Raw genomic sequence first — 19611 nt, forward strand, 5'->3', positions numbered from 1 at the left:
CATAAAGTTGATGATCTGGGTTAACGATCCTATTTAACAAATGAGGCCAAAATATGTGGTATAATATTAATTGCTAGTAGTATTCTAAATGCTTTTTTTCAGTGCCTTCTTTCAAGCAACCTTCACCATTCTTTAATTAGAAGTTCCACCTCTTTTTCCTCCCACCCATCTTTCCTGCATATCACTGCATGGAAAATCTTTTTCTGCTACTGACAGAAATGGCAAAGATTTCATTCATATTCAAACTGGAAGACTGGAAAAATAAAACAACAGGAAAATAAGACTGTCTTCCACCCACTCAGTCCCTTTCCCTGAATCAATTAATTTTTAACTGTCAGCATTGATAATTAATAATTTAAAAGACCATTCCTTCACTCAGAGGATTACAACTATTTACATTATTTTACAATACAATCTGAAAATCATTCAATAATAAATAATTGATTATTAATGCTAATCAATATAAGTAGCAAGAAAACAAGAAAAGAAAACTGGCTAATTTAAAGTAGATTTTTTAAAAAAATGTATATTCACACAAAGATGAAGGTTGGATAGTAATAGGCAATGGTGGTCACATTTTAGTATCACGAATGCACTGCTGCTGTTGCTCTCATATCACTTTTTTTTTAACAAAGCTGTAAATGTATGATTGAAGTTATTTGGATAAGTCCAGGAGCAAACAGGTTATAGGTGAAAAATTTCTTTATGGAAGTATATTAATCAGAATGCAGAATTCATATCTTCTGTATTTTTTCTTTATTGTAAAATATTTGTTAGAGAATTTTTGTGCAAATATAGAAATATTAAATGTCTTCTCCCACTGACGTATCAGGATTTTTAAATTGGCCATCACAGAGTAGAAAGGTAATATCCACTAAATACAATTAGCTGACAAAAAAGAGAAGGAAAGTATGCCCAACAGATCAAATGTGAAAGAATCACAGTTGTTCATTAATAATTTAATAAGTTCAGCACATCTTTCCAGCTGTTATTTCCATTAGACAACTTAAACCTTTTTTTCTTGTTTAATTCTTGACTATATTTTATTGATTACAAGAATAGATAGATTGTCTTTACTTTACTAGAAAATTAAAGGCCTCTCTATTAGAATAAACCTGAACAAACCCCAGGAGAATATGCACAAATGATTAAATTATACAGTCAGTTGAAGGACAATTTCCTTTTCAGTGGCAAAATGTATTGGATTAAATATTACACCTCTCCATATACGTAAAAGCATATACTCATAGTATATACTATGCTTCTCTATTAGCATACAATATTTATCAAATAATGAATAACGTTTGGAAAATTGTCATATTGTTTGTTTAGGAATGAGAAGCATATTGCATATTCAGAAATGTCATTCTGCTAATATTTATCAGTTCTGTTTTCTGCTGTGTTTGTTCATAATACTTCTACAGTAGAATCTCTAAATATCATAAATGAATACTGAAAATAGATTTTTTTTTTTTTTTTTCCCTACTGAAAGGGACTGTTCTGTTAAGGCTATTATTAAAAGTCAAAAGCATAATTTATAAAAATGACATAGAAAATAAATTACCTGAGATAAGTTTTAATTTCTTTATGTGAAACTATTGACATTTGTTTGTTCATTTTATTTGCTCAGCATAAATCTCTACATGAAACATTTTGATGTGTAGTACAGAATTCTCTTATAATCAGAAATGGCATCTCTTCAATGTTGTTATTCTTTTTGGAAAATAATTTAATAAAAAAGCCATTCACTACTAACAATTTAAGAAATTAAATCTGACAACAGCTTTCCAAGTCAGCATTTTGCTGTAAAAGTACGGACTGAATCAATGACAAAATATATCTGATTGCAAACTGCTGGCACGATTATGGCAGTATAGTAAAAATAAACTGTCTATGGCTAGTATCAGAACAAGGGTGTCATTTGGATGGCAATTTCCTAAATAATACCAAGTAGTCTATTACTGGTGTTAAACATGCACTCACAAGGACAGAAAGCTTTCAAGGCAGACAAAGCGCCGTCATTGCCAAGTGGTCTGTGTGGGGGTTTGGACAAGAGAGGAAGGACCAGCCAGGTACCAGCACCTACCCTTGGGCCCCCAACTGGGGTCAGAGGAAGCAGTTGCGCTGTGAAGTTCTGAAGTGAGTGTCACAGTCCCAGTTCTCCTAGCTTCTCTGACGGAAACTGTGACGCTGATCTGATATTTTGTCATGGTTTTAGCTGGGATAGAGTTAATTTTCTTCACTGCAGCTGGCACAGTGCTGTATTTTGGACTTAGTATGAAAACAATGTTGATAACACACCGATGTTTTGGTTGTTGCTGGGTAGTGCTTGTACTAGTCAAGGACATGTCCAGCCTCCCAGGCTCTGCTGGGTGCACAAGAAGCCGGGAGGGGAGGGGGCACAGCTAAGAGAGCGGATTCAAACTGACCAAAGGGATATTCCATATCATGTAACGTCATGCCCAGTACGTTAACTGGGAGGGGCTGGCCGGGGGAGGGAGGCAGCAATCGCGGCTCGGGGACAGGCACTGTCAGTCGGTGGGTGGTGAGCGGTTGTATCATTTCTGTTTCTGATTTATTTCACTTTTTCCCTTTTCCTTTTTATTATATTATAATAATAACAATAATTATTGTAATCATTATTATCAATATTATTTTATTTTAATTATTAAACTGTTCTCACCTCAACCCAGAAGTTGTAGGTTTTTTTTCTTTTGCTTTTGCTCTTCCGATTCTCTCCCCCATGCCACAGTGGTGGGGGGAGAGAGCGAGCGGCTGCATGGTGTTTATTTGCTGACTGGGACTGAACCTTGACATCTTTGTATCTGATCTTTAGACACTGGCTAACTAAATTATTTATTTATTTATTTATCTATCTATTTATTTATTTTATTGGGATCCAGCTCCAGTAACCTTATGACACTGGTATCGTTGGATTTCAGTAGCCTTGCTTATAGTCTATGCGCCATTGTTAAAAGTTTGATGAAACAGAATGTGTACCATATGAATGAAGGTAATAGTATTCAGCTTCAATCAAATGAGAAAATTACACCAGCTTAAAGGAGGTCAGTAAGGGAAGAATATGGAGAAAAATTTACAACAGACTAATTTTATATGGCTTGCATAAATCCATGAAAATTTTCAAAATTTCATCTTAACTCAGGAATGTTTTTATTTAAATTTACATTGTTTAGATTATATGATCAGGTTCAGAACACAGAGACCATTTTTTCAAAATGACACTAAACTAATTTCATATATGAAGTAAAAGCCAGTGACTGATGTAAATCTTCCACAATAAATATGTTTTCTTAGATGTTTTCTATGTTTTCAGTTTTTTTCTTTATCATCACAATGTCACTGCAACAGCGTTAAATTTCAGTCTTTCTGTAACTCACCTTTCAACAACAGAGCTAAAAGACTCTTCTAACATTAAAGTGGATCACCACAACTTTGCTGGGTAAATTAAGTAAATTGAATGTCATTCAATAAAAGTAAAAATGTGTTTAGTTGTAGGAGGCAATCTGGTATACAAAGGCACTATAAGGCTATATAAAAATAAAATAAAAAAAACCCCAAATCTCTGCCCCCAGTCTATATGCAACTTTCTGTTTTCCCAAGACTGTTCTTCTGAAACTAGTAGACACAATTTTAATTAAAAATATTATTTAATTTTTGGTTTGCTTTTCATCAAGCGTATACATCTCAATGGCTCCGACCCCCAAAGGCTTTCATAAACTTATTGTAAAATCCCAGGAACACTAATAAGCAATAAGTTAGATGCCTGAAATTTAAGGTCCCTGCAACTCTAAAGGTTAAATGTCTTTATGCCAAATATGAAATTGTCTCTACTAAAAGCTCAAAATTGTCATTTTCTATAACTTTGAAAAGTTTAGATGTACCTCTAAGCTTGCCATTATTTTATAAACTGGCTGCTTAACTTGATTTACTTTGTGGCATAAGAAAACAAAAAGGCTTCCACAGCTGAGATGATTAAAGGGTAGTAAATGTAAATAAAAAACCAGAAGTACCCTGGAAGTGGATAGGAAGAAATACCTGCAGAAGCATGCATATATTGATATTACTTGAAATTAAGCAAAGTATCACTCTAACAGTTTAAAAATATAGCAAGTCTTTTCTTTCAGTTAAAATGTATAGCAAATCCATTCTTTTCCTTGGAATGCTAATTCTGCTTTCCATGAAAGGAATTGCTTTGTGAAAAGGCATTTTCTGCAAAAGTCATACTAATTGAAAATCAGTGAGTTTGTCTGTTTGGAAGGTTGTTTGAAAAGCAATACTTTGCACTTTTCAAGTAAAGAACATTTCCTTATTTCTGTATGATAATGCAGACCATGCAACAGTGTTGGAACAAAGCATGAGATGGACCCACATCACAAACTCTAAAATGCAAATCACACAGACATGCATATATTATTGCTCCATACCTGTATAAATTTCTGTAAAAATAAACAAAAACAGAAGTTGAATATACTATTTAGGTGCATTTTTTATTTTAAAATGTACAAGTTTATTAATACTAAACAATGAAGGTATGTCTGTATCCACATCTGTGCATTTCAGGTTTCAGCATAAAAGCATGCTTCACTCTTTCTTAGGTAATAAAAAAAGAATGCTACTAAGGCAAACAATTACCACAAATTCATTTCCTACTGAAATATATGGGAATATATGGGAATGATTTCATTCTTTTATCTTACCACTGTTTACTACGTAAGAATTAAAATGAAATTACTAATATATGCAGAAAGCTTACAGAAAGACTCAGTTTTTGCTTATGACCTAGGACCTGTGGTTGTCATTTTAGTTCAGGTGGCCAAACCCTTCTGTGTTTTGAGATCCTATTTTAATTTTCTTAAAATTTAACAAATTGGCCAGATATTATTTGGAGCAACTGATACCAGCTGCTTTTATTTGTGTATTAGCAGATGACTCTACACCGTAAATAGGCCCACCACGCAGAAAAATAAAGCTGCAAACATTTGTTTCACCGGCCAAAAAAAACCCCCAAATTTGGTAAACTTTTCTTTGAGCAACTGCAATGCCCTCATAATTTGTAAGGCAGCCAGGGAAAACATAACAATGTTGTAAGTCTTTGAAAAGTTGTAGTTTGCACATTCTTTCTGGAAAATTAAGGGCCAGATGCATACAGATTCTCATCTGCAATGAATAGATGTTTTATCATCTACATAACTTAAATCTCCTCCCTGTTCTTATACACCATTCTTCCAGAATGGTTAATGAACTTCAAACCCCTTATCTGCTGTAGATGACTGGATTTACACATGCAGTATTCCCAGAGTACTCACGGCTGTAAAGGCTTAGAAAATTTTTCCTGTGGATCAAGAAGTGTCCCAAGGTGCAAACTGAAAGCAGAGCTGAAACTACAACACATACCTCACTGAATTTGTATGGACAGAGTTAAGCAACCAGGACTTTTAGAGATGCCTTTGTGTTCTCCGTGCTGCTGTGGAAGGCTGTGGCTCTCCTACAGATTTTGTCATATCTGCCAGACCCCTGTGGGTATCTAGCGTACCCAAGAGTGTCTAAGTTGACACTAGAAATGGCTAGGCAAAAGACTCACTCTCTGAATTGTTTCATTTTGCAGGAACGCCTGAATTTATGTATCTAGATGGCAACTTTTAAAAACAGTAGCAAATTTGGTAGAAATACCAGAAAAAAATTCCAAAGAAGTTCTGCAGTGACTTCATATATGAGCCAACAGCAAGTCCCAGTTCATACTGATTCCCACGTAGGCATTCCAGAGCCTTTTAGACCAACCTTCTTCTTTATTGCTTAGTCGCAATGTATATTTTCTAGTTAATATACCGCAAACGTTGCCACTCTGCTTCTCTACCCACCTCTTCTCTTTGCTCCTGTGTGCAAAATGCCCGTCATAGCTCTATGCACCAATTTCACTTTTCCTCTAAATAAAATTTTATTTGGCTGTTCAGTGTCAAGAGACCGGCAAAACCAGATATAAACCGATGTTGAACAGGAGATATTCTTTTACGGTCTAACACAGAGAGATGCTAGAAAGAGCCACAGGTCCTGCAAAACTGCCTTTTTGCATGGGTCTTGGCACAGGAAAGACTGAGATTTGGCCTATGAGCACTGAAAAAGTAATTGCTCCATTATCTCTACTCTAGTTTTTTGCCTTCATGAGCACTTAGATTTCTTACTTATTATCTGTTTTGTAATTAGCTGTTGCCATAATAGAGTGTCCTATGCTGAAAACTCCATTATTACTCTTGCTTTTCAACAGACTTAAGCATTTTTTTTTCTGCTGAGTTGTCTTTCTCACTAGTTTACTTTCTTTCGCAACATGTTTAATGGCCAATTACCATTTTTGCTTTGATCTTAATTGGAACACATTTGGAGACATGTGTCATTAAGGCTGCAACAAATAAGTAGACATTTCCTCAGAACTGAATTTCAGTTTTCCTCTACAGTTACATATATTTGATTAAAAAGGTCATACCTATTAGCAATATCTAGACCAAACACATGTAGTGCATTTTTTTAAATGAGTCATGTAATAATTTGGATCAAAGGATAAACTGCTCTGCTCCATTTATTAAAAGAAGTTACTAAGTAGCTTTTTTTTTTTTTTTTTTTTAAGGAAAAAAATAAATATTCATGTCAACTCTTACCAGGCTATCACATACCAAATATAGAATCTCTACATGAAAGGGACATTTTCATGCTTTCTTCCTTCCTGAGCTTTCTTTGGGAATAACAGAACACTGGCTCACTCCATGCATCACAGAAATGTTAGTAAAGTAGTTTGGTTCACCTTTGCCTTAAATACCAATGTAGAAAATGGGGAAAATTTGCAGTTCTGGTGTGAGAGGGCAAGATCTGTTCTTAGCTTTCAATCCCAAGTAAGAACAAAGCAGCCTTATAAATCCTACTTTATCTTCTGTAAAAATGAGCTGGTCTAGAAATTGTAGTGGGATCATTCTCCTTTTGCATGCTAAGAATGCTGAAAAGCAGCATGCCTGATGCAGGGACAGTCCCACTTTATATGCTCTCAGCAAGCACTGATAGAATCATAGAACCTTTAGTGTTGGAAGAGACCTCTAGGATCATCAAGTCCAACCGACAACCCAACACTACCACGTTTCCTAAACCATGCCCTAAGGTGCCACATCTACACATCTTTTAGATGTCTCATAGTTATGAATAACTTCATTGATGTGGCTGTGTGATAATGTAAAATGTTGGTGCTTCAGAGTTGTGAACAGTAAACTTGCATTTATTACTATGGACTTGGCTGTTTGTTAGAAGAATATTTGAATATACCACAGGTTCTTAACAAAACACCAAAAACACCAATACATCGAAATATGGATGAAATGGCTAATGATTAGGGTGAAGCACCTAGAGGTACTTTGAAAGTAGATGCGGAATACTAGAACAACCAAAAAGTGTAAGAAAGACTCTGCTTCTACGTCGTGGGCCAGTTTTACTAAAATCGGTGAACCAGTGTTTTATCAGTGGAGCATTTGAGCAGGTCTTCTACTAAGATATCTCTGAACAATTGAATGAACTGCAGGCATGACCTCCCCTTCCCTTCGTACAACTGAGCAAGAGCCAGATAAAATCTGTAAACTGTTGTACTCCTCCAGCTGTAAGTTATAGGAAGACTTAAAACCAAGGAAAGCAAATAAAACTAGCCATCCAAAAAGACAGTTCTGATTTTCCTGGAAGGATATAATCGGTGTGTTTCAGCCTTATAACAAAATAAATATCTTAAGACAAAAATGTACCTTGCTAAGCTATAATGGAGACCAGCAAGGGCCTGAAAAATATGGTAGGTTTGAGGTTTGGAAAATTCTTTTTTACTCCTTAGCATGGAGGAATGAGAGGTCTTTCTCTCTTTCACTGAAAATGAAAGGGCATATTGATTTCAAAATGTGATAATTATAAATTTCTGCTTCCTATTATTCTCTGTAAATAAATACTTTCAGGTCTGCATTTAACATGCTTCCACATGGAATGACCAGTATGGATGTAAATATAGATAAACTATAGGTATATATTTTATATATATAAAATATAACAATGGGGACTATAAAGTTTACTAATTGCACTGTTCTTGAAGTGTGTATTAATTTTTAATGGATCATGACAGTATTTCCTGACAGAGACATGGGAGCTTTCATTCTACCTTGAACAAAACTGTTAGGACCCCTAAATGAGATACAGTCTCACAATGTTTCTCATACACTCTGCTCTCTTTTGAAGCACTTGATATCAATTCCATAATAGCTGTGATTCTATTATAGAAAGGCTACAATTGTAGAATCAATATCATAATAGAAAAGTTATTATGATAACTCCCCAGCTAGGGCTCTGTAACGGAATCAAGCTCATAAGAGGGCTGAGAGGCCTGCTTAACACTGTAATAGATAAATTACTGCCAAAGACACTATCAGTGATAATGTATTGGCCAGAACTGTAGCTGAATATACTTCTGAGCTGTTTGTCTCCTGTTGCTAATATTAAAATCTTTGATTTCTCCTGCACCCAAATCAAGTTTATCTTCCTTTCTGCTCCCAGTTCCAATAGTTACTTTGCCAGTAGGGAATGCAACAGAAAACCAGCTGATCCCCTTTCTGTGTTTCTGAACAACTTAACTTCAGAATGTCCTCTGATAAAAAATGTCCAATATACATGCCTGTCAGTGTTGTACCTCAAATATGATAGAAAATGGGTGGAAAAGGGAGACACTTATAGTAGCATATTTGCAGGGACTAATACTTTAGAACCAGGCAGAAGCAACTATACCTGATATATACTTAGGTTAAATCTTGTATGAAAAGAACATTATACTACAGTATCTGTAAGTGGCAGCACAGTAAATAGCATTTCAGCATTTAAGTGTGAGATGTAATAGTGATTTGTACTATACAAGTCAGCGACAGAACACTAGTGAAAGCAGACAGAAACAGAGAACTGGACCTTAAAAAGTGGACTGTCCTACTGGGCTAATTAGAACATATTCAAAAGCACATACAGTATTTGTGGCCTAGATAACTATTATAAATTGCAAAAGTATATTTTATAAATCTAGATGCTATTATTTTTTCCCATTTGACCTTAGTTACAGCACATTCTCAGTGAGGCTCAGTTTCTTCTAGGATTTCTGTGTGGGTTTACACAAGAATCTTTTCAGTAATAACATAATCTGATATACATATTTTTTCTTTAATAAAATCTTGAGCTCCTTCCAAACCAAGGTCAGAAGAGTTATGATATAAAAATATATGGACTTTGAAATTCATTATTTTATACCTCATCAGGACTACAGGTAAAGAAAAAAAGAAATCCAATTTTCTCCTCCACAGGACAAGGAACTTGGCTGAAATCGGATGAAAAGACTTCAATTATCATATTTAGTAATTAGAACATTATTAGAAGTGGACAAGGATGTTATTTCTTATCTGGAAGTCTTACAAGTTTCTTCAGTTTTCTTTTGAATTATGCATAGATGGACTGCTAGTACCCTCAAGCTGTTTAGCTGAACATTTGGGAAAAGTCAAAGGTAGCAATTTCAGTGGCAGTAGTCCCAATGACATACTAGAATCTATAGAAAGGTCAGTGATCTACACTAACTGTGGGGAAATCCTCTGTCAGGGGAACACTGATGGAGAGGAATGCATTAGTTTTTTCACTGTTAGAGTTACAGCAACACCATCAGAAGACATCTTCTCCCAGTGCTCTCCATGCATTGACTTTACCATGGAAATTGGGTTTTCTAAAAATGTTTGTGCCCACAGAAAAACTAAAACGTCATTCACAGATCAGGCTTATAGAGTTAATTTGCAAAGCCTGGGCTGTTGGACATCTGAAGAAAAATCCAGATATATACTACTGCCCAAAGCTTTAGGTATCTTCCAGTATTCTGTGGAAGCCAATGGAATGTGTTAAAATATTCTGCCAAAGTAGACAGATTCATGCTTTAAAACAAACAAACAAACAAAACAAAGCACACAAGAAAAAGACAAGAAACTGTGAGTATACAATAATTAATAAAATTTCAGATGAATTTTTATATTAATATAGGACTAATGTAAAAGTGTTTAAAATACAAAAGTACATATTCAGGATATCAAAAAGTTTGCACCACATAAAGGTGAGAAGTAGCTATACTTGCTCTTAAAAGAAGGGAAATGGAAAGAAAACAAAAATGTGAAGATTTTTCTGTTTTCTCTTTAAAAAGAAAAGGAAATAAAGGGGAAGAAAAAGGAATATGGAAGAATCAAAGCTTTCTGCTCATAGGCTTTTTGCATAGTCTCCTTGTCAAAATAAACAAATGAGAATAGTCAAGAAAAAGAGGAAGAAAGAAAGAAAAAGATATGCAAACCAGTTTCTGTAGGTAGAATCCATTTCTAGCTTAATCTGACAGGTTACCTTTTGTATGAATGCACCTGAGTGTCCAAATTGTGCTCTGAATTCCTTAATTCTACATTCTATATAGTGGAGGTGTGCTGTATACATCCTGATCAACTGGTAGATTATATGTTCCTAATCGTGGTGCATACTCTTCAAGTCAGATTTTGTGATGGGACAATCAAACCACTACAACGTATTATGGAAATACAACTTCAGATTGCTTTCCAAGGAAATTACAGCGTTCATAAAACAGCATTTATGCTTTACCACTGAGAATAACAGAAGCAAGAAAATCTGTGAAAATATTCCAAAAACAAAACAGATATTCCTATGTAACTTCTACTATTAATATCACATATGTACTTTCTTAATGAAGTAGTTCTGTTACCTGTAATTAGTGCACACAAAAATATTCTTTACAATAACCTGAGTATTTCCACACAATTAGAAAACATAGTTAACTCCCCATTATGTTGTCTTACTGTGAATCTGTTAAAGACTACATTTATAGCAGTTTATTACTAAATAAACAGATGGTGTGAGATGGAGTTAGAGTTTTCATATGAAACTAATTCCACTTTTATTTACTCCATCATAAATCTAGGTAACATCAGTATAAGAAATTGATCTTGAAAGGTGCTGAGTAAACCTGTAAAGATGTAACCAGTCTCAAAAAAATCTTTTATTTCAAAAAGAATCCTATAGATTCTAGACAACCTGTACCAAGAATGCTATGTTTTCAGAGGTCTCATTTACCATTTATGAATCTTGCCAGCAGGGTTTAACTTTTCCACTGGGAGTGTTAGACACAGCTTACTTCTTGAAGGATGACTACAGAAATGTTGGCTTTCTGAAATTTTATTCACTTACTTAAATATCTGAATACCAAAGTCTTCTGAAAACTTCGCTCCTTGTGAAGCAAGTACTTAAGAGACCAGTATTTCCAAGCATGTACTGAAAATGATTTCACATCTTTCTGCGAACAGGCAATTCTGATACTGCAGTACTCATTTACTTGTTATTATACTAGATTTTATTCATCAGAACATAAATTAAAACTAATAAAAATGACAAACTAAATTTTGACCATTAACTACAATAATAAGAACAAACATTAGAGCTCACTCTTTTCTCATGAATGATGAATTTAATGCAACCGTATTCTCTAAAGGAGAAAAGCCCTGCTGTCTCAACATACCAAGAAAATTGCCTTTTAATGATTATTCTGGAATTGGAAGTATGTATCATTATATTGAAATGCAGGAGGAAAAATGTGTTTATATTTAATTTATAAATCAACAAGTGGCTTTAACTGAGATTATCACTTGAACTAGATTTGCTCAAGAACACCGCACAATTAGTTATTTTAAATTATTTTAGCAGTGAGTGTTTAAAATTGAACCCCAGAATTTCTATGAGAAAGGTCATAATAAAGCTTGCATTTTAAGTGTATTTCCTTTAAAAACATAAACAGAAATAATCACACACAATTTGTGGATTCCAAGATAAACATAAATTGTTTTCTAAGAATGAAAAAATAATTTTAAAAATGCCATGACCAATCAAATTAAAGAGAAAAATATGTAGAAAAGCAACCAGTCTTTGTGATGGCAGCTTAATGGGCATATGCCTATCATTTTGTAAGTAATCTTACTCTGTTCACAAACTGATTTTAAAGTATCCATTTTGATTAATAAATAAATGCTCCTAGTAGATGTATAAACAAAGTTTACTTCACATTACTTGCAGCCTCAGGCATAACTGGCTGGTCAGTTTAAAAGCTTTCTTTGAGAAAATGAAGGACTAATAATGCTGGAGGAAGAGTGAAATGAGTTCAGACAATTGACAGAAATGCTTACTAAAGTTAATTATGTTTGCTTTCCCCTCTCCCTTGGTGTTCATTACCTTTAAATGGAGCCACACATTGGCAGAAATAATTGCCAGGTTGGTCAATGCAGGTGGCTCCATTCTTGCAGGGAAATGAAGCACACTCATCTATATCTGTTTCGCATCTTGCACCTTTGAAAAGATGAAAGATTTGTAAGCATTTAATAAGACAATCAGGTGCCAATTTCTAATTCATTTGCACCACAAGAATCTCAAGGAACTTGTGAGGAGAAACTAACATAAATCAGCCAAATAAAGAGCCACATAGACTCATGTCACCATCCATTTAATTCTTATCACCACAAATACATAACAACTTATTTCTGAGTTGCTAAATGGTAACTAATCTTCCTGTGTGTGGAAGCTTTGAGGGCCTTTTTAAATGCAGACTAATTTATCTTGTGCTATTTAGTTTACAGATGGAATCAGTGTTCCAGTTTGTTGGAATGCAAATGAAACATTAGACCAGGGCAGATAAAGAGAAATGAGAAGGAAACACAAGCAAATTAGTCAGTGATGTCTTAATGGATGCTTTGTGGATTACCTCGATGTGGAAAGCAAGGTTTACTATGAATACAACTCACCAGTAAAGCCAGGTAGACAGATGCATTCATAGCCACCGATAAGGTCTGCACATGATGCATTATGAAGACATGGAGAAGAGTGACATTCATTTATATTTGCTTCACAAGTTGTGCCTATAAATATACAATCAGGCAGAGGGGAGAGAAGTTACTGCATAGCACATAGAGTTAAATATCAACATATTTTTTAACTGAATATAGCTCACACACTGGAATGTATTTGACACCCTTTTTATATTTGTATTTGGGTGTCTATGACAATATGTTGATATTTTTAATGTTTGAGATATTCACTAATTTTCCCAAAAGATTAAAAGTACAATCATTGAATAGATTCCTAAGGCTTAAAGCAGACAATGTTCTTATTATAATAATATAGAAGAATAGAAAACAAATTACGTTAAATATAATAGACTGCATTGCAATGACATGAGAGGAAATATTCCTTGTGTTCATGATAAAGCAACAGATGTATTCCCAGAAAATGGAAGAAGAAATCTGATGTAGAAAAGAATGCAATTTATTCCAGTCTAGGCTGTAGCTAACATAACCACATAGCTACTTAAAGTATAAGAATAGTCTCTTGCTAATATTTCTGAGGGAACTTAATTTTTTATCATTTGAAGAATAAATGAAAAATGACATCAATTGTGAGGTTTGGGAAGTTCAAAGAATTTTAATAAATAAAAAAGCAAGTGTTAGGTGTTCTGAATATAACTAGCAGTAGAAATGTAATATTTTGCCCTGTAACATTTGAATTATAGATTGCTTTGTATTTCAATGATTAAAAATCCATGATGTTTAAAAAATGATGCACTAAAAAGAAAATGGATGCACTTTAAATTCCTAATATGCACTGAAAGGAAAGAATAGCTGCAGATATTAATGCATCCACTTATCAAAGTGATTACATTTTTCATATAAATTGTACAAATATGCCAAGAACAAAACCTTTCCCACAAAGGTATTTTCTCCGATTCTATTAGATTAACTCTGCCAACAGTTTAAAAAGCTTACAGAAAACAATATATGCTATTTGCAGAATTTCACTGAACCCCGCTGATCCATTTTCAACAGCTAAGCCACCAGCCAGCAGAAAACACCTAGTTCCATGCTGTTGTGGAATCCAAGTAGATAACTTCAGTCAAGATGTACTTACGCTGAATGTACATGTTTATAACTTCAGGTGACACTAAAATAAGTATACATGCATCTCATCTGATATGTTAAAAAATTGGTGTAAGACTCAAAGTAGATTTACGAAGTGGTACTTCTGTGGATCTTTTAATACCTTGAAATCCATGCTGACAGATGCAACTGAAGGCATTCAGATGATCAATACAAGTAGCTCCATTGTGACAAGGGTCACTAAGACACTCATCCACCTCAATCTCACAGTTATTACCTGGGAACAAGTGAAGGATTCACTTCATTAGGAACATGCCACCGGTGAGTCACCAGTGCAAGCAGCAACAACAAAATGAAATAACTGAGGTTAGGTACAGGGGACTTTAACCAATGAGCTGTAAATTGTCTTTGGGGAATTCACTTCTTGTTGATTAAAGGTAGAAGTGAAATTTATATATTACATACAACGTTCAACAGAGACCTGGTGGGAATTTTAAGGAGGTATTTATAGGTGTACTCAGAAATTTGCATCTTTTCATATTTTAAGGGCAGTGAAGTCTTGAGTTCTCCTGAAACATCACAAAAGCGTATGTTTTCTAAGACCAAATATTAAAATATCACAGCCGTTTTCTGTAATATTCTTTTTAATTCACTAATGAATTTCTGGATTTGTTATGAAGATTTCTATGGGAAATACAGGGAAAAGATTCCATTATGGCCAAATATTTTACTAGATTTTTTTTAAAACTAATAATAAAAATGTTAGCTATTGCCATATATTTTTAAATATGCAGAGGAAAAAATTATAGATGCTGATTTATAGTTGAGAATGGTGTACCTAATATTTTTTTTTCTGGCCTTAGAGGAAGAACAAAGCTCAGAAACTATTTTCTGCATTTTGTATATGAAATATCCAAACAGATGATAATGGCCTCAAATTCAAGATCTGAATTCTGGTTGCCTGTGTCCTCCTTGACTACCAGGAGAGAACCCTAGAGTCATCCTATTCCTGCTTTGAGACCGTCAAAGTCCCTGCAGTTAGACAGGATGGATCTGGGCTGCAGAGCTGACCTGCCACTCAGGGAATTCCTACCGCACTTGATTATTTCATCATACAGGTGATCAAAAAGATTTGAATCTGTCTCTAGAAAGGATTTTTTTTTTTTAAACACTGTAATCTGGAATTACCATAACAGTATGCTGACATGACAAACTAATTTTAATCTAGTCAGGCACTGCACTAATGACAGTGACCTGCAGGGTAGGTTTAAGCATGAGCAGTTAAACCTGTCCAGGATCTTGGATGTATATTTGGCAGTTGAGGCCCTTGTTACTGCAGCCTTATTTTTACAGGAAGCACAAAGCAGATAAATTAAGGCCAGCTTGCACATGGCTGGGAGTTGCAATCACATCAGTGTAAGACAGACCCTGTCTAAAATAGTGTAAAGTAAGAGTTATTGGAGTGAAAATAGTCCCTTGTAGTCAGTATTTTTTACAGCTGAATACTTTTACACAGCCAAGTACTTTTTATGTGCCAGGGAACAAAAGTTGCTTCTGCCTGAATCAGAGGCACACTGCTAAATTATAGCTATTGCTACTTTTGAATAACCTTCCTTTCTGTGCTTTAGGACAGGCTTAAACATGCTAAACAACACTCCTTTGAACCCACCTATAAAACCAGGTGCACAGAAACAAAGGTAGCCACCCAATATGTCTTTACAGATGCTGGAGGCTCCACACGGTTGTGAGAGGCAGGCAGCCACACCTACTTCGCAAAACTGACCAGTAAAACCTGATGAAAAATAGAGTAACAGAGGACATAAAAACTTTATTATCACATTTAGTCTGAGAAAACAGACAAGTGAGAGACCAATTTCGCTAAGCAGTTTTGTGTTCTTTACTTATATTTCAAAATTTTATTTAGGATAGAGTAAAATAGTTCAGTTTCTTTGAAAGCTTCAGTTTCATATGCAAAGCACTTCTAAGTGGAACAAAAGAACTGTATGAGAAAGCAATAGCTGTAATAAGAATAAAAACCATTCAAGATACAATGGGTCTTCCAAGAGAATTTGATAGAAAGTCAATATCTTTAAGTGGTTTTATGCAGATACTCCTATTTTTATTGAAGTACGAGTGAGCACACTGTTGATAAAGCCTCCTCATTTTTAGTGTGGTGTTCTATACACCACACTAAGAAAACATCCTATGTTTCCAAGCCAAAAAGAAAATTGTCCCAATCCATTCTGTTATGAAGCAGGTATTACAAGACCTGGCACATTTTGCAGCTTATTGGTATTGATTTTTTGAACCAGTTAACTTATAGTTAATAAGAAACCTAATCTTGTGAAACATTGAGCATCCATGTTTCCTGTTGAGGTCTATGTATGCACAAAATTTAAAAAAGAAAATCAAAGATAAAATATGAATCTACATTTTACACTTAGGGTATATTGGCCATGGTACTATAGTTTCTGAAGCCATCATACAGCAAGAAAATCACATGGTTCATTGATGACAGCACCTTTATTTTAGAACATACATAGTAAATAATTGCAAGAAATATACTTTGTTTGTCTTAAAAATAGCTGTTTTCAAACCCAATAAATATTTTTAATTAATTGATATACAGCAATTAAAAAATCAGTCATCACATGTGGAGCTAGGATCCAAGTGCTGAATATAAACACCAGCTTTCAAACTTAAGACATTTTCGTGGTAACTTTTGTTCTAAAAAATCAGTGAGTTAAAGTATAAGAAGTATAGATTTCTGTTCTCCTATTAACCGAGGCCTTAAAAAGTTTCTAAAGATTTTTAGATTCTTGCAAAAATAGTGTTCCAGCAAAGATCCAAAGAGACTGGACCAATTTATTATAATTTAACAATTACAGCATGAAAAGCCACTAAAGACTTAAAACAGAGATTTGGTTCAGTGAGCTAAATATAATTAATTCCAATGTCTTACAAACTTGGATACCAAGTCTGGCTGAAGATCTGAACTTCACATTTAATTTTAAAAAAGATTTATAAAGGAATGCTGTGCCTCAGTAGCATAGGTATTGGAAGAACAGATGCTAGCATGCCATTGAGTTGCCCCAAATCTGACCTTGTGTTCATCAACGTTTTACACAACAAGGAGAAAAAAGAAGGATCTTTGGTCAAAGATGTCCAAAGAAATCTGTATTCCTACAGTGTACTGTGATAGCTTTAAAAACTAGGCATAACCCTGTTTTTATAGCATTTATGAAGTGCAAATCCAGAGTAATACATTATTACAAAGTTTTAAAAGTTCAGTCCTGCTTGGGCCTAGTTTAGCATAGTCTTGAAATTAAGTAAAATGTAAACCATGTCCTTAGGGCATGACTGAAGAGCTCCTGATAGGGAAGATGATTTTTTAGTTTTTGAACAGCTGCTTAGATGAGGTAAGACAGCAACTTCTGACCATCAGGGTAAACTGCTGAAACATACTGCTCTTTAGAAATCCTGGCTTGTATAACAACCCTTTTAGGCATAAATACAAGACAATGCATATTAAAACTGCCCTACACATGCAGTTGTTTTGGTTTCTAAATCAGTAGATGCAGAAAGGTGTCTTCAAGCTATGTTTCAACTCCATCCCAAACACCAGCTGTGCAATGTTCTCATACAGCTGAAGATTTCCTCCCTGTTGATTGCTGTTAAAAATGTAAGCATCTCTCTCATTTTTGCATTCATAAATAGCTGTTAACATCTGCTTACTGAAGTACTACATAAAACTAATATAAAAAATTACAAAGAAGTAAAATGGAAACATTAATCAATGATGGTAACAGTTATACAAAGATATATGTATAACTGCTACATGTGGTTACGTGATTTTCATCCAAGTGGAGATCCTGAATATAGAAAAGCCAACATGATTTTTTTTGTTTGACAAACTAAAAATAAATATTGATAACAACTTTATAGATTGGAAATAAAGATCTTAACCTATCTATGCTATTATTTCTGTGTTTTGATAATTACCAAAGTGTTGCAGCATGGACAAATATATCTGAAGTTCCTATACTAAGTTGAAGAACAAAGGGTGGTTTCAGGGCCCAATTTTAATATTAAACGTGTGGTTTTGTGTAAAGTTTCTCATCAAAACAGATTCAGCAACAATACTTAAGAATATACTATTTCCTATAAAAAGAAATGAGCAAGTGTCAGTTTATTTTTCTGCTACAGCCACTCAAAAGATACTTGATGAATTTAGATAATGGAAATTTAGGAGCAGAGTATTTAAATTTTTTTTTTTTTTCAGAAATGATACATTTACATTCTTCAGACATTTCTTTCTGACAAACACAAATGCCTCATGACAAAAGTGATTTTTACTAGTCAGACTGTGACACTTAAACTCTCCGGGGACATCATTGCACTGTGATCCATTCTGACATAGTCCAGCCACAAAGGGATTTATGGCAATTTGACTACATGGCTCCTTATATTCTGGATGGCAAGTACATCTGAACCTATTAACTGGAACCTCACATTAAGGGTTATTGTCAGGGCCAGAAGGATTTGATGTGCATTCATTCACTCTTATTGAACAAATATTACTTCTGGGGAAAAAGTTACATGGTTCCTATTAAAATTACAGCTGGGAAAAACTTAAAGAGACTGAAAGAAACAAATGTCAGAATTTAATAAACTCATTTAAACCTGGACAATATTTTCACCGTTGTTCAGATTCTTATACACAAACGCGTTACTAATTTCTCCTTATTTGCACTGGATGTGGTAATAATAATATACGAACCATTTTACTAATTTTGTTTTTGAGATAGAGTGATTGTTATTGTTTTTGTCATTCAACACCTATCATAATGAAATCTGACTTTTGCGTGGGTCTTCTAAAATTTCTGATATAAAAACTTTACTTATTGCAAAAAAATATGTAAAAATTGTAAAAAATATTGAACTAAGCATAGTTGAACAAAATAGAGAAAGGGTAATGAAGAGGAAAGACCATCACCTTTGGTTGAAAGACGGGAAAAAATGGTGTTGTTGCCTCAGACAATACAACAGCAGAGTGTTTTACTGTGACCATCTGCTCTAATAAACACATGTGGTTGTTGTACTGAAGTAACCAGTGACAACTATAAACGACACAGTGGAAGGTGCAATTTTCTCTGTCGTATCCTTCTCACATATAGGGTTTCTGGAACTCGGAAATCAAACCCCACTAATTCTCAGTGAAGACAATTCAAACTTCAGCAATTAGATTAGAATAACAGAATTACTCTAAAAGTTTTAAAACAATCATATTCTAAAATCAAAGAGACTGAGAAATGATGCACGTGCCACTTTAAGAAAGCTTCTGTGTTCTCTGAAGACTGCTCATTTTCACAAGCAGGCTTCCTTATCTAACAATGGCCGCAATCTCAAAAATGGTATTCTGTTCCTGTAAGAAATTCAGTTGTCATTCTATTTCCCAGTCTAGCTTGGGGACAAGTCAAAACTTGTGTTTCTATACACATAATCTGAAAGAAAGTTAAAACATGTTGCCAGAATGTGCTATTACAAGTATTTAGGGTGTTTGTACTTCAGTTTCTTACCTACGTATTCCATT

At 34.4% G+C, this 19611-nt stretch overlaps 1 protein-coding gene across 1 annotated transcript in view; it reads right to left on the reverse strand.

Annotated features, from left to right (window-relative positions):
* Positions 1-19611, reverse strand: part of EYS (eyes shut homolog) — a 944860-nt gene that overhangs the window by 635916 nt on the left and 289333 nt on the right. The window contains exons 15-18 of the mRNA XM_075087034.1: positions 15688-15810; positions 14182-14295; positions 12891-13004; positions 12325-12438 (exon numbers count right to left, since the gene is read on the reverse strand). Coding sequence (XP_074943135.1) covers positions 12325-12438; positions 12891-13004; positions 14182-14295; positions 15688-15810 — 465 coding nt within the window. The remainder of the gene's footprint in view (positions 1-12324; positions 12439-12890; positions 13005-14181; positions 14296-15687; positions 15811-19611) is intronic.

This window comes from Phalacrocorax aristotelis, chromosome 3, assembly GCF_949628215.1.
Source record: "Phalacrocorax aristotelis chromosome 3, bGulAri2.1, whole genome shotgun sequence".
Classification (NCBI taxonomy): domain Eukaryota; kingdom Metazoa; phylum Chordata; class Aves; order Suliformes; family Phalacrocoracidae; genus Phalacrocorax; species Phalacrocorax aristotelis.